General features: G+C 42.9%; 1 protein-coding gene across 1 annotated transcript; it reads left to right on the top strand.

Moving 5' to 3' along the window:
• The first annotated feature begins 11,537 nt into the window (after positions 1-11,537).
• LOC119501080 (beta-galactoside-binding lectin-like) lies at positions 11,538-16,525 on the top strand. Its single transcript, XM_037791167.1, has 4 exons — positions 11,538-11,618; positions 13,281-13,360; positions 14,716-14,887; positions 16,034-16,525. Exons 1-4 carry the CDS (start codon positions 11,610-11,612, stop codon positions 16,178-16,180), a joined length of 408 nt encoding a protein of 135 aa, XP_037647095.1. The 5' UTR covers positions 11,538-11,609; the 3' UTR covers positions 16,181-16,525.
• The last annotated feature ends 444 nt before the right edge of the window (positions 16,526-16,969 follow it).

Raw genomic sequence — 16,969 nt, 5'->3', positions numbered from 1 at the left:
TTCATTCATCCTTCTCTCTCACTATTTCCCCTGTTTAAGGGCACAACACCTGCCTGGTACACAGTAGGTCTGATCACACTGAATCACCTGTTCCATCACTCTGCTCAGCCGCGTTGCCAACACCTTGGAGAGGAGCTTATAGTCAGAGCACAGCAGAGACACGGGCCTCCAGTTTTTAATGAACTGCAGGTCACCTTTCTTAGGCAGTAAAGTAAGGACCGCCCTCCTGCAGCTAAGCGGCAGATACCCTCCGGCAAGACTGTCACTCAGTACTGCCAGCAGATCCCCCCCCCACCACCGACCACATAGACTTATAGAAGTCAACAGGTATACCATTGATTCCGGGAGCTTTCCCACTTTGCATGCTCTGCAGAGCAGCATAAAGTTCATCAGATGAGAGAGCTGCTTCCAACTCCATGTTACTCTGCTGCTCAACCTGAGGAAGACCGGTACAGAAGCTCTGAAACACAGCCTGCTCCTCTCTGTGCTCACATTTGAACAGGTTACTGTAGAAGCTGACAGCATGTTTTCGGATTGCAGTGTGATCAGACAGAACCTGCCCAGTGTCAGACCTTAAACTATGAATGAACCTTTTCTGTCCATTCTTACGCTCCAGACCAAAGAAAAAATGTGATGGGACATCCATTTGGGCTACATTCTGAAAGCGGGACCTAACCAGAGCCCCCTGAGCTGAGACACCCAGCAGGTTGGCTAACACACACTTTTTGATTTCAAGTGTCTCAGTATGTCGTTGGTCTCCTGTGGTCTCAGCTAAGTCTCTGAGTTCCTCCACTTCAGACTCCAGAGCTTTCACTGAACTCGTCAAGGTTTTTGTGACATTCTGAGTTTACTGTTGACATAACTGTTTGATTTGGACCTTTCCAAAATCCCACCACTGTTGTAAAGACACAAAATCATGCTTCATATTTTGGGGATTTTTGGTGAGTGCGAGAGGCAGCGTGAAGCCTGGAACACACTGCCCGCTTCATGCTCGCGTGACAGCAGCGTGGCGTGTTGTTTTTTATTTCGGCGTCCATGTTAACAGGTTAGAGTGGACACACTGCCCGCATGAGACGTGCGTCTATTTTATAGAATAGAAGGCTCGCCTATTTTACACGCGAGCCGCTCGCCTCTCGGCTGCATGTTCCAGCAGCAACAGACAGTGAAGGTGATCTATTGACAGTATATGGACATCATATCAGCTACATAATACAGTTTACATGTCTAGACATCTGTAGAATATGTCACAGACAGTGAGTTATCTATTGACTGTATATTAACTTCATACCAGCAAGACTTTACTACAGTTTCGAGGTTTATCTGTAGAATATGTTACGGAGATGAAAAAAAAGTTAAGTTAAGTAAACTTGTTTTTAAATCAACACTTCCTGCTTTCATTTCAAAATAAAAGCCCTCAGGCGTTTTTCTATAGACAGAATCCCTTCATTTGTTAACACGAGGCTTTTATTCTGAAATATGAGCAGTCAGTGCTGTGGAACACGCAGTCACTTTGGGGGCTCCAAAAATGTATAACGTTTGGGGTTTAAATCAACACTTCCTGCTTTCATTTCGAAATAAAAGCCCTAAAGTGGGTTTTCTTTGCACAGAATTCCTTCATTTGTTAACACGAGGCTTTTATTCTGAAATATGTTCCGGACAGTGATGTGGAACAAGCAGAGAGTTGGAAAGCATCATAAATGAATACAGTACGGAGTTTTAATTGTGGATTATTACTATTATTTACTAATTACCACACGTTTCTGAACCTTTCTCTGTCTAAAATAAATATAAATTATATTTATCATTAAGTTAAATGGCCATTAAAAGGCAAACTCTATGTAGAAAGAAAGAGCTGTCAGCAGCATCAGAAACACAGCTGACAGGTAGCTGGCACGCTCCGACAGGCAGCTAACTCGCGTCTAGTGTGAACACCCTAGGTGTGCATCATGCGGCCACGACGCGACGCTGCGTCAGGCGAGCCTGAAGCGGGCAGTGTGCCCACGGCTTGAGGCTCTGCATGGTTCCTGTCTAACCTGCTGTCCTCAGTAAAGTTAAAGTCTCCACCGATGAAGACATATTCTTCACTGTTACATTTCTCAATCACCTCATTTAAAACATCTAGAAACACGACTCTCTCTGCTCCCACAACTGGAGCATACATATTAATGAACACCATCTTTACACTTCCATTTTCATACACTGCTCTTACTTTTAACAGACGACCTTTAATAACTTCTTCACATTCTACTGACTGAGGAATAAAGTTTTTGGAAAAAAGAAATCCAACACCACAACTGTTACTGGTTTTATGAGTTAAAAACGTTTCACCAGTCCATTCTGTCCTCCAGTCAGCCTCGTTATCAGCAGTACTGTGTGTCTCTTGTATCATCACCAGTCCATTCTGTCCTCCAGTCAGCCTCGTTATCCTCAGTACTGTGTCTCTTTATCATCACCAGTCCATTCTGTCCTCCAGTCAGCCTCGTTATCCTCAGTACTGTGTCTCTTTATCATCACCAGTCCATTCTGTCCTCCAGTCAGCCTCGTTATCCTCAGTACTGTGTCTCTTTATCATCACCAGTCCATTCTGTCCTCCAGTCAGCCTCGTTATCAGCAGTACTGTGTGTCTCTTGTATCATCACCAGTCCATTCTGTCCTCCAGTCAGTCTCGTTATCAGCAGTACTGTGTGTCTCTTTATCAAAATAACATCCAACTTTTTAAGAGAACACAGCTTGAAAAGAGAAGCCCTTTTCCCATCATCCCTTGCTCCATTTAAGTTCAGGCTTCCTATTCTAATGTCTCCCATGGCATAGAAAACAAGTTGTAAAACAAAAGCAAGTGAACAAAACAAGAAAAAAAAGGAATATCTATCAGACTTATTCATCATCTTTGAACTGTTTTTTGATCTTTTGAACTATTTTCTTTATACGGTAAGTCTCCTGGTCAGTGAAAGCTTTCTCCCCAAAAATTCTAGGACTTCTTAGAGAAACCCTCACTGAATCAACAAAGAGCTGTAAATCAGAGAACACACTTTCAACTCTAACATTCCTGAGTCCCTTAGTGTCCTGCAGGAACGTCTTAATACTGGTTAAAGAGTAGACACTCCTCTTGTGAGCCCACGTCTGTGAGGAAGCTAGAGACTCCACATCACTCTCCTCATCACCTTCACTCTCACCTGACTGCAGGCTGAGCTCACTCTGAGGAGAGGTCTTCTTCTCTTTACCAGACGACTGACCCTCGTCACTAGTCACCTTCCTCTTCTTCACTTTACCAGACGACTGACACTCGTCACTAGTCACCTTCCTCTTCTTCACTTTACCAGACGACTGACACTCGTCACTAGTCACCTTCCTCTTCTTCTTCACTTTACCAGACGACTGACCCTCGTCACTAGTCACCTTCCTCTTCTTCTTCTCTTTAGAAGAGTCTTCATCCACCAACATCTCACTTTCCTCTTCCAGAGAACATTCTGCCTCCTTTGTTTCAGTCTGTGTGTCGACTGTGTCACTATTAATACTGTCAGCATGTGACTGATCAGTAACCTCCACAACAGCACCTGAACCAGCAGAGACTGGACTAGCAGAGACTGGACCAGCAGAGACTGGACCAGCAGAGACTGAACCAGCAGAGACTGGACCAGCAGAGACTGAACCAGCAGAGACTGGACCAGCAGAGACTGAACCAGCAGAGACTGGACCAGCAGAGACTGAACCAGCAGAGATTGGACCAGCAGAGACTGAACCAGCAGAGACTGAACCAGCAGAGATTGGACCAGCAGAGACTGAACCAGCAGAGACTGGACCAGCAGAGACTGAACCAGCCACACCCGAACCAGCAGAAACTGGACCAGCCCCACCAGAACCAGCAGAGACCGGACCAGCCCCACCAGAACCAGCAGAGACTGGACCAGCAGAGACTGGACAAGCAGAGACCGGACCAGCAGAGACTGGACCAGCCGCACCTGAACCAGCAGAGACTGGACCAGTAGAGACTGAACCAGCCGCACCCGAACCAGCAGAAACTGGACCAGCCCCACCAGAACCAGCAGAGACTGGACCAGCCCCACCAGAACCAGCAGAGACCGGACCAGCCCCACCAGAACCAGCAGAGACTGGACCAGCAGAGACTGGACAAGCAGAGACCGGACCAGCAGAGACTGGACCAGCCGCACCTGAACCAGCAGAGACTGGACCAGCAGAGACCGGATCAGCAGAGACTAGACCAGCCGCACCCGAACCAGCAAAGACTGGACCAGCAGAGACTGGACCAGCAGAGACCGGACCAGCAGAGACTGGACCAGCCGCACCCGAACCAGCAAAGACTGGACAAGCAGAGACTGGACCAGCCGCACACGAACCAACAGAACTTGATCCAGCAGCCTGTGACCCATCAGAGACCGGACCAGTAGAGACTGGACCAACCGCACCTGAACCAGCAGAGACTGGACCAGTAGAGACTGGACCAACCGCACCTGAACCAGCAGAGACCGGACCAGTAGAGACTGGACCAACCGCACCTGAACCAGCAGAGACCGGACCAGTAGAGACTGGACCAACCGCACCTGAACCAGCAGAGACCGGCCCAGCCGCATCCGGACCATCAGAACTTGAACCAGCAGCCTCTGAACCAGCAGCCCCTTGCTGCTCAGCTTCAATCTGCTGTGTATTGTGTGTACTCTGAGTATTTTCCTGCTGTGTACTGTGTGTACTCTGAGTATTGTCTTTCTGTGTACTGTGTGTACTCTGAGTATTGTCTTGTTCTGGACTTGGTGCTGCAGGCTCACCATTATGTGTCCCAGCGTTTTGTTTCTGTGGACAGGTCCGGATGAGGTGACCCTCCATTCCACAGCCAAAACATTTCATTCTCTCTGAAGACACATGAACAATGTAGTCAAACTCCTCCACCCTGAACTTCAACATCAAGTTTAACTCCTCAGTGTTGTTCTTTAGAATCATGTAAACCTGCCTTCTGAAGGAAACGACGTGTTTCAGGTGTGGAGATTTACAGCCCAGAGGAATCAGTTTAATTGGAGACATTAAATGTCCATGTCTCACCAGTTCCCTCTGCAACATTTCATTACTAATGAATGGAGGGACTTTTGACAAAATGATCTTTTTGGCCGGATTAACCAGCGGCACTACCTGAACAAAGGTGTCTTTAATCACCACACCTCGTTCAACAATCACGTTCACTTTATCAACACTGTCCAGAAAAATCACGACTCCATTATTCATTCTGGATGCGGACTTAACACTGCCATAACCGACCATTTCTCCGATTGCTAAACTGCAATCCTCAACGGAGCTCAGACACGCTCTCACCGTCTTCCACTCCAGCATGCACTCAGAGAGAGAGGGAGAGAGAGAGAGATTTTTTATAGTTACTTTTGTCCTGATTTAAAATAAATCGATTGTTATATAGCCTTTGTTTGTCTGAGAGGCCGTAACATATTTGGGGGCTCGTTCACGCGTTTTTTTCCCACACTTGCGTTGTGTTGTTGTACGCTTGTTTAATCTGTTTTCATCGCATCATTTGTGCTTTCCTGAATAACCAATTCGGATTCGGGTACATCCCTAATATAAATAAAGTTGTCTTTACTTTGCTATGATGTTCATGACAACAGTTATTGTCTCTTTATCTGGATGGTTATATTGTTTTAATTCTAAACACTTTTAGACAAGATAGAATTATAATAAATATATAGCACCAAAATAATCAGTTTGTAGCTGAATGTCTGCATAGAACTTCACCTACTGCAAAAAATACGTGTTGTCATGAAGGTGAAATCATAAACTTTAACACACATGCACATGCCCACAGGGGTTCCCATTTAGTGTTTTGACAGTTCTGTGTAAGTCACACCTGCCTTGAGTAAAATAGATAATTGTGCTTGGCAGGACTTTAAGGAGGTGTGTCTCAAGAAAACAACGTTTTTCTTAATAATTCTTTCTCATGGGAACAAATGTGTGGGCGTGTGTGTGTGTCTTTGTGTGAACTGATTGTGTAAGTGTGTGTGTGTGTGCACTGATTGTGTAAGTATATTATAAGTGTGTCTGTATCATAGAAATCTAATCCTAAATCTAATTCTAGTTGTAGTTCTTTTCTCCCTCTTCTCACCTGCCCAATTGCTAATTTAGTAATTTCTTCCTGACTCTCCTTTATCTCAAGAGTGTCTTATTCCAATGCTTTTTATCACCTCACTCCATCACGCTGTTTCGTACACAATAGTATACTTATTTAAGCAACTATTGTTTCAGAACTCATTTATTCCTTTCAGTGGTCCACAGACGATCGTACCCCGTCCACCAGATCACACTGAGTGCCAATCCGGTATAGGATATAGAGTACGACCTTCTTGCCAGTGATCAGAATACACTCACACACACACACCCTCAGTGCAAGAGGAAATGCGTCTTCTCTACCAGGTCACGTTTAGGTGACGGTCCAGGACAGGTGTGCAACTCCTCCTCACCAAAGCCGGAGCTCTGTCTTCAATCACACTCACCAACACACACACTGGTTCTTACCTACTCCAACTATCCTGTAAATCCTTGATCTATTTCTAGATTACAGCCCCTCAGGTGAAGAAACAAGAACTATTCTATATTCTACAGACAGATTACCCTGAACTGCCTCCTTTCCTGAGTGCCAAGGCTGCCTATTAGAATACTTATCCCATCTTGGATGACCTACCAATCCTGCAGAAACCTCCTTATTGTAAACCTAGCTAGGAAAGCCATCCATGCTCTGAATGCTCCAGGTCTCTAGTTTGATCCAGCCATCCTCTGAATGCTCTAGGTCTCTAGTTTGATCCATCCATCCTCTGAATGCTCTAGGTCTCTAGTTTGATCCATCCATCCTCTGAATGCTCTAGGTCTCTAGTCTGATCCATCCATCCTCTGAATGCTCTAGGTCTCTAGTTTGATCCATCCATCCTCTGAATGCTCTAGGTCTCTAGTTTGTGGCTGTAAAGTTTCATGAGGCTGTGATTATCCTAGAGGTCACCACAGGTCATTTTATACAGTGAGGCCAAGTTTGAAAATGGGGACTAACATCATCACACATGAATACAGTTGGGCTCATTGGATCCACAAGAGTCTCAGCTTTACAGTGATACCCAATTTATATAATTCTAAAACTGTTTAGGGACCCCAGTATGCGGAATTATTCCAATACACCATTTTTAGAACAGGTCAAAATAACACATTTATACTGCATTAACACAACTGCATGGTCTTTGCCCAAAACTGCAAATAGCTGTCATAAAGTGGGCAAGTCTGTAAAGGGGAGACCTGTGGGTACCCATAGAACGCATGTTCAGTCGCATATCTTGAGGTCAGAGGTTAAGGGGCCGCTTTGAAAATGGCCATGCCAGTTTTTCCTCTGCAAAATTTAACCCAAAGATAACGGAACCTGCTACAGTGTCTGAAAGACAGTAAAGTTGGTCAGGATTGTGTGGGTCTCAGAGAGTTAATGCAGTTACCCACTATGGCCAAATACATCTCACAAGTTGATGTGTCCCTTGATGAAGCTGATGAGCAAAAGCTCCAACACCAAGGCTTCACGAGAATCGATGTTGATCTGAACAAGGGTGTAGGGGGAAAGGACATCTACATTTAGTACAAACGTGGGTCAGTACCAATCACCAAGCTCCAAGTTACATTCAACAATGACATGGCTGCTGGATTGATCGATGCAGGGTACAAAAAGATCGATAAAAATCTCAATGCTGGAGCAAAAGGGGACTGTGTCTACCTTTGGTACTTCAGAAGGTCCGGAGAGTATTATACTCCCATAGTGGACATTGAGGTCTGAAAAAATCGCACGAAAGCAACATCTGAACATGTTTATGTAACTACAGTATTGAACTTTCAAAATAAAGTATGAAAAAAAAATACTAGTTCAGCAGAGGGATGCAGGCTGCATTTTAGACGAAAATACACTTTGTTTTACCTCTCATGTATTTGTTGGAATTAGGACATTTTATGTTTTCACTAATGTAATCCACCAAGCAAATGTATGGTTGGTCGTGTAAATGTAATGAAGACTCTTCTCAAGAAACCATTAAAAGGTCTTATTGATAACTTTTTTATGCCAACGAATATTAAAAAAAACAAAAACAAACATCTGCAGAGCCGATGTCTGGTTCCAACCAATAGCAAGACGACGTTGGTATCACGTGATATCGCGGGGTCGTCAGTAAGTGTGGAAAAAAAACGGATTAATGGCCTGGCAACGACTTGTTGTGATGTGAATGCAATGAAACGGGGGAGGGAGAATGCAACATCTAGTGGCTGAATGTTATCAATAGCACCTTTTAAAGCTGCAGTTGGTAAATTTGAGCAAATATGATAAGTTATTTTTATAAAACTGTCCTTATCTCCTGACAGTAGTACACGAGACAGATAATCTGTGAAAAAAATCATGTTCCTCTGTGTCCTCCTGTGCTTCTAATGGCAAGATTTAACAGTGCCGAAGAAAAAAAAAACAGTCAGAGCTGTACTGCTGTTACTGTAATGCCTTTCTCTCACCTTAAATGTTTTCAGAAACATATTTTAGTGTACTGTTTAGCTGTAAAATGAGAAAGTTTGCCATGTTAAAAACAATTGAGCCAAAACCAAGCACTGCCCACGGGCCGTAGCAAGCTCTCATTTTACAGCTAAACAGTACACACATTTTTTTTTTGAGGTTTAGAAGTGTAGAAATGATCCACAGCCTTAAATATGCCCACATAGGCTATGGACCTGGTTGGGGTTCATGTTTTTCAAGGTATTTTGAACTTTACAAGATATTATTATAGCACTTGGGGAAGAAAGTCTTATAGACTTGTCTCTTATTACTTTCAGTGAGAAGCTGTTTGAATAATCTCGACCAAGTGTGGGTGACTGAGACGGTGTCCACAATGGACGTAAACAGCCAGTTTAACTGTCTCCAACAATAAAAAATAAAATGGAAATACTAGAATCCTACCAACTAATGTTTATGGGATTATGAGTTGATTCTTCACACCTGAAAATGTATATTTTCTCATTCGTCAAGGGAATGAGTGATGAAGATTGATCTGAAGATCTTAACCGTGCAGCAGCAGAGAACACTCCATCGACTCCATGGTCCGACGGCAAGGGTGACTGTCATCATACAAGTGGTAAAAGTCAGCTTCATACAATCTATTGTTCAGCAGAAAAGGCACTAAATGATGTAGTCTGTAAGTACAATCATTAATACTAGAAAGTTTCGCAAGAAAGTTTGACCAGTGTGCCTGGTCCTGGGGGGTGTCTGAGGACCATAGTGAGGTTATAAGAAGGGGGATGATAGGACAAGGGCTTTTGGACTTATTTTTCCCTCTGGGGACAGACAGGCGCCCTTTATATAATCACTCACTCCTCTCGAAATAAGTGAACTGAACAAAGTGAACAGAGATCCTCTATCGATTTGTTTGATGAGATGAGTCACTCCTGGGGTAAAAAACTGAACTGAACTGAACTGAACAAACTGAATATCTATCTTTTGATGCTGTGAATTAAGGGTTTATTTTGACCAAAACCAGAGTTTGTGATTGTTGGAACAGTGGAAAGAGAGCTCCGCTCCTCCTATAACTGTAGGCCTATTCGCTGATAAGAGTTACAAAGTTAAAATGCGTGTGTGTGAGTCAGCCTGCTCTGATTGGCTAATGTGATTCAGCTGTATAGCAGCAATCAAACTTTGCTGTGCTATGCACCCTCAATGAGGCAGTTTATAATAGGAGTTAACCAGAGACGTACATGTCATAAAAGTGCTTCTACGACAGAAACCGTGACTCCTATCACTTAGATTGTTCATGAGACCAGTTAGGAGTCTCTGATGAACAAATGGTGAAACATTTGGGTCTGTAGTGTCAAAAATGTGACCTCGGCGGCAGTTTCGAAAAGTAGTAACTTTTTTCTCTGATCCATAAAATTCTGTGAAATTTAATATGGGCCCCTATGGGAGTAAGCCTGGAGTTGCTCTCACGTTCAGGCATGTGTCGCCAAATGTCTAAGTCCGACTGATTCCATGGCTACATGACTGCGACCGGCACAAAAAATACCTACAATTTGATGAACAAATTATCTATGAGGAGTGACAATTGTGGGCCACAGAGCAATTTGATTTCGGAAAATTTTCAAAAGATTTCAAAGCTTTCCCACACTCTAGCTCTGATGTCACACACTCTAGCCCTTAACGACCCACGCAATACACACCCATTATAAAATCTGAAACAGTCTGAATATTTCACAAAACGTAAACTGCGATTTCGTGAAAACCGTACCAGCTATCAAAAAATTTCCATTTGGACAAATAAAGTCCCAAGTCTCGTGACTGGTTTAAACTTTTAATAATTTTTCTATGTTAAAGTATGGCGACTCTGTATGGCGCCAAAGATGAGTGCTTTTGAGCTGTCTTCACGTCGATTTTCAATGCATTCTAATGGCGCAAAAATCCGCTGCGCGAATCTCTTAGTCAGGTCATAGCACACGATTCCCGATCATTCCGCATGTTTTGATGTACGTTTTGTACATGTGCTGGCAACGCTGCGGGACTAGTAGCTCGGCAAAGTGTGTCAGAGTGTGGCAAACAGGGCAAGGGTTAGGTTACTGTAAAATGCACCCTGATGGGAAGCTGCTCTCTCTTTTTGTCCCCCTCTGGTTGCTTCTTTCAGTTATCAGCATCTTGCATGTCTTTTGTTGAAAAAGACAAAGGGATCATTCTCCTTCTGATCGTCTTCTGATGACAACAGAGCCTTAGTTTAGGCCAAAGGTCACATTGTGCAGAATACAGCATGATCAAACACAAGGGAAGTTAACACGATTACACTGTGCATATCAGATGAACATCCCCTTAAAATATAAAGGCTATTATTAGCACAGAATGATTGTAAGAGATCTAACCCAACCGTTTACTCAGGTCACACACACAGATGGGGAAAATAGTGTAGAAAAAGAAATAATCCTTGACAGCTTGTGATTTGAATCTAAATGACATTGTGTTGTATTACACTGCAGTGTAAGTGCATCCCCTCATCGAATCACTGCAGCTGTGTCACTTGTGTGTGTCAGCAGATGAAAGTCTTGCTGGCTGACTGTGAGTCAGAGATTCAGATCATTTTGAGGATTTTGACTCAGTTTCAACACTTCACTCTGGCCCTTTGCTCTCCAAACTCAAGTTTCCGACTGTAAGCTATATGCATTAAGTGCACATTAAGGCTATACCGGCTGTGCCAAATATTTAATTGTCTCCATGGCAACAAATACATTTCTATTTTTGTCTGGCACTCCAGTGTCCGCCCCTCTCTCGCAGTCAGTCTCCACACCACCAGGTTACAATCTAACAGCCTGATGTCAACAAATCACTAATTATCCTCCCTCCACTAAGGTCTGCAATCACTTGTTAAGCACTAAAATAGTTATTTTACAGTCTGTAAGAACACTTTGACATCATTAGTGGATGTTCTCTGGTGGCCTGATTGCAATTCGCTGCTTGAAATGTCACTCAGGTTGAAGGATCCTCCCACATTGGATATATCCTGTGAGGGTGCACCCTCACAGGTGCACTTCTTCTCAGCTCCACTTCACTGACGACATCTACTGCAAAGATGGTGAAAGTAAGTATTATTCTTTTTGTATATTATAACACTGTTGTGCTCCTGCATTCATTTTACTCTGTGACTCAGATGGACGAGCAGTGTCAGGTCATATATTTTAAAAGTGGCACAGTGACAGCTGGTCGGTGTCAGCTGCACCTCATGACATGCTTATAAACTGCAGCTGAACTGAACTAAACCAGCTCATTCATTTAACTGTATTTTGTGTTCGAGAGGTCTGGGCTTCTTAGATTGCCTTTAATGGTCAAACTATTCACCACTGAGCACACGTGCATGCACATTAGTCACATTATACAAGTTTTCTCAACTGCTGCAAATCCGTAAAACAATAAGTCAGCTGTTTAATCATTTCATTACACTGGAACAGAAACACTATAGTCCATTTAATTCTAATCATCTCAAGTCTCAATACCCAGAGCTGAACGCATGCAGCCAGCAATGCATTCTGGTCTCCTTGGGGTCATAAAGTGAGTAGATTACAATAAAGGCCCTGTATCATTCTGGCTTTTTGTTAGCTACGGGGGGTAAACATGTGTTTGGAGAGGGCACAGCGAGGTGGGGGGCAAGCGGGTTTAAATCACATTAAAGGATAAAATTAAATAAAGTCCATCATACAAGAATGTCGTACCCATGTCATCCTATCCCTCCTATACCCTCCCTTTCATTTCATGCTTTAGTTGATCTTCCAGATCATTTTTGGCGGGGGGTTAGAGGGGTTAAAGGGAGGAGGTTACTACAGACGTATCCTCTCAAGTTCTGCCAGAATTAACAAACCGCCAGCAACATGGCACTATATCTGCCTATTTCAGACTACAGACTATTTAAAGAGGAGTTCAGGTGGACAATGAAGTCATTGGGAAACTATGTCATTCCCCCTCCAATTCCTGTGCTCAAGTTTGTCTGCCATGGTCAGCCATGTTAATCATTCTGAACTTTATCAACTAAATAAACTGCCTTTAAAAGTTATTTTCAGTGGGGAAAGTTTGGTCTCTTGTTGACTGTACTGTATCTAACATTGTTAGGATTAGCAAGGAGCAGCTGCAGAGCATAAAACTCACACCAGTTGTTGAAATTCTTGCTACTGTCCCCTGAAAAGTTGTCTCAGATCAACCTCTGAAACCTCCGATGAAATGCAATTTGCTATCAAGAAAAAAAATCTTAAGCTTTTTGCATAATAAGAAATGTTTCCTCACATGTAGATGCAAATGATAAAACACAGTGTGCCCAAAGACTATGTTTAATGTGATGAGGAAAAACGTCACAACATTTGTTCTGATTGGTCAAAAATATTTGGGCAAGTATCTAACAGAACAACTTGAAAAATCACAATGAGGAAAAACGCAATCATTGTGTTTATTAAATGTCTTTTTGCACTGCATATGTGTGCATATCTTTGATATTCAACTTGTTATGAGTTCATAGATACCAAATACTTGATTGTGCTCCTTGTAGCTTCTGAGATACGGACATTTTCTTATCATACTATATCTAGTATTTGGACTAATGGGATTACTGTTATTTTGATTTGAGAGCTGGCTGCTGCTGCTGGCGCTGCTTTTTGCCTGAAGCTGTAATAATAATTGGATCTAGTAAAAAATCCAGTAGTATTTGCACACAATAATGTACTGTATCCCTTTCCTACCCCCTTGTTTCTCTGCACAGGGTATCAACGTAAATAACACGTCCTTCGAGTCCGGACAGACTCTGACTGTTGTTGGAGTCCCCAATTCTGATGCTACAAAGTGAGTACTAAACACAGAAGTAACAGAGCGGAGGTGGCTGAGGGTAATGAAACTGAGCCTCTTCTGGGTTTCCTTCCTAATCTTCTTCTTCTTCCTCTTCTACTTTCTACTGTACTTACTGTTGAATGCTGTGACTGAACTCAACACGAGGTCCGTTATTTACTGTGTATACTCTACTACCAACACAGAGCTGGAGGTGGAATCTGTAATCAGTTACAGTCAGTGACTACCTATTAACTTCCCCTCAGTAATGTGGTGGGTGATGAAGATATGATGGTTAGCAGATGAAAAGAGAAACCACGCAACTGCTGAGGTTGTCTCCATATTTTGTGCACTTGGTGTCCTCTTACCCATTTTAAATATAAGCAGGCATATTATTACACCTATTTAGTGTTTTTTTCCCCCCTTTCCGTTAGTGTTTTTTGTGCATGTAAAAGGTCTGCAAAGTTACAGATCCTAAAGTCCAGGCCAAAGGGAGTTACTCTCCCCCACAGACACACTGCTCCTGAACTGTCTGAAACGCCTTGATTGAAGTCCCGCCTTTTCTTCTGTAACGTGGTGATGTCACCAAGTAACACATTTCTCACATAGAGTGCTACAGGAATGAGTCCTAAAAACCCTGGAATGAGTTAGTATCTTAGCACTTCCTGTTCCCTCGTCTGGAAGTCAACGGGTCTTTAGTTAGATGCCTGAAATAAAGTCTGTGGTTCAAACAAGCTGAAGAGATTTTAACGTCTTGTTCTCCGACATAAAATATATAAATAAATACCCGACACAGGGCGGTTGCCAAAGAGTGGCTAAATGAGACTACTAAACGTCATCACGTCGACTCATCCACCATTACAGCCTCGTTGTGTGTACCCGCGCTCATGTGACCGTGGTGTAGTTTATAGCCTAACGTCAGCTTTTTACTTCTGGTGATTGCATTTACTCTTCAAAAATCATAAAAGTGGTGCTCATTTGTTAAGATTATCTTGCTGCACAAACCGTGTAAATATCATAAACGTTTGTTTGCCACAGAGCTTATTTTCTGCAATAATTCAAAAGCCAATGGTCGCGCTGGTTGTCAAGGGAACCAGGGCGATGCTAACTTCCTGTTTGGCCTACAAAAATACGTCATCCCTGGAGCACTCTATACCTGCCTAGCAGCTAGTTTGGCACGCAAAACAAAGTTAGTTAAAGCGGAGCTGGAACGGAGTCTGAAGAGTTTGGTTCGGTTGACCAATCACAACAGAGTGACAAATAAAGCGTTTTTTTGAACATTAAAACATGTTAACATGTTCTAGTAAACCCAAAATACAAGTATGCATTATGCAGTATGCAGAAATACATCTTTTTGCTACTTTGTGCCACAGTTTCACAATGAACATCGGCCCCGATGAGAAGGACATCACCATGCACATCAGCTCTCGTTTTGGCGCCCACGGAGTCAATAATGAGGTGGTGTACAACTCTTTCCACAATGGAGAGTGGGGATTGGAGCGCCGCGAGGGAGGCTTTCCTTTCCACCATGGAAAGGAGTTCAAGGTGAGAGGTCTTGTTTGTGTGTGTGTGTGTGTGTGTGTGTGTGTGTGCAGGTATACGTCCCATGCCTCTTTCTGTCTGTAGAGTCGGGCATACACTGCACGGTTATAGCCTGTTTCTGTCCCGAATTTTGAGCCGCATGACTCCTCCGGGAACAGGATACAGCGTTGGAGGCGGGGCCTCGTTCATTCCTATGAAAGTGTCTCAGTGGAGCATGAAGCCTAAATGGCTCGACTTCCGTCTGGAAAAGTACCCAGATTTGGGCACATGGAACATGCGCAGTAACGTCCACTCGGTCACAGGACTCGGTCACGGGGTCCCAACGTCACGCCGTCGTCACGGCTTAGCGCTCCAGCCTCAGTCTGGGTCTCATTCACATGAACGGAGGAAGGGAAATAACTCTGGATTCAGTTATTAGTGCGTTTTACAACTTTAAAAACGTTTTAAATTTTTTTAAATAAGGGCTGTTAGAGTGTTCGTACTGGAAAGTTGATTCACCTTAAAAAAAAATTATCCGCTGAGTTACAGATGTATCTTTCCCAATGTAAGTCTATGGGAAAAAGTCTTTTTGGGTCCAATGGCATCACATGATGGATACGGAAGTTGTAGTACCGCCGTTTAGCCACCATGAAAGTTGGGATTGACGACCGGCGCTCTTCCTGGGGGCTTGGTACAGACCTCTGCTAGCTAACGAACTTTACCTGCCTCGGAGCTTTCAAACCAATCTTTATTGACAACTATCAGCGGACAGAACGACCCTCAGGAGCCGACTATCCATGTTTCTTTTTCTATTTAACACGTACAGTGCGAGCAACCATGTCAGGTTGTGGCTGACAATCGGACCGTACAGTGTGACCACGTAAATCATGAGCTTTGGCTTTACATTGTAAATTTGTACAGTAGGAGCAGGAAGTACACAACAACATTTCTAAAATCATAGAGTGTATGTCCAGCTTTAGTGACCTCTGTTGGAAAAAGTGCGTCACTGTACCTCTGATATCTTTAACCATTTGAGCACCAATGTATGGACTTACAGAGATCTATGAGAGCTATATATCTATATGTTTTTCTTTCTACAGCTAATTTTAATTTAATAAAATATTTCTCCCTCTTTTTCTCTCTGTCTCTCGCACACATCCTACCATCCAGATCGTCGTTCAATTCACCCCGACAGAGTTCCTGGTGACTTTAACAGACGGCTCTGAGATTCACTTCCCCAACCGCATGGATGAGAAGAAGTGCACGGTCATCAGCTTGGAAGGGGATGTTCGCATCACGAGCTTTCAGATCAAATAAAACCTCCACCCTCCCTGGAATCGTTGGATTGAAATTTCTATTTGTCTAGCATCAGGTCACATTTAGCCCCAGCTTTTAAGCTCCTGAATACCACGTGGTGTCAGTTAGTGCCTTACATATATATCACACAATCTATAATGTAATAAGTTAGCTTGTTGACATGTGCAGATGCAGGCGACATTTGCTTTGCAGTGTTTCGTTGAAAAGTGCAAAGAAATTGTTCTTTAAGGTGCCTTTAAACGCTACATGCTCTCTTGTTTTCCCTCCCAGACATTCCAGATTTATAACTGAGTATAATGCTTTTGCCTTTGCAACATGTATTAAAGCACGTCCTTGATAAACGTGGACTTTTGTGACTCCTTCAACTTGTTAAACAAGCATATTATCTATCAAAAAGCCCCGTTCCTCGCCCTGCAAAATACTATAGTTGTGAAACACAGACATTAAAAACATTCACACCAACTGGTTATGAACTGACACATGAAAACTACTCATCATTCATAAGAAAATATAATGTTTTACATGAATAATTAGTCCTGTAAGACTTGAAAGTATGAGCCAAGTATACTTAGACTTTTCTGAATACTTGTCAGTATAAACCAAGCATACTTAGACTTTTCTGAATACTTGTCAGTATAAACCAAGCATACTTAGACTTTTCTGAATACTTGTCAGTATAAACCAAGCATACTTAGACTTTTCTGAATACTTGTCAGTATAAACCAAGTATAATTAGACTTTTCTGAATACTTGTCAGTATAAACCAAGTATACTTAGACTTTTCTGAAT

Source organism: Sebastes umbrosus, chromosome 14 (genome assembly GCF_015220745.1).
Source record: "Sebastes umbrosus isolate fSebUmb1 chromosome 14, fSebUmb1.pri, whole genome shotgun sequence".
Classification (NCBI taxonomy): Eukaryota; Metazoa; Chordata; class Actinopteri; order Perciformes; family Sebastidae; genus Sebastes; species Sebastes umbrosus.
The sequence above is the reverse complement of the archived record's forward strand: the minus strand, read 5'-3'. Positions and strand labels throughout refer to the sequence as shown.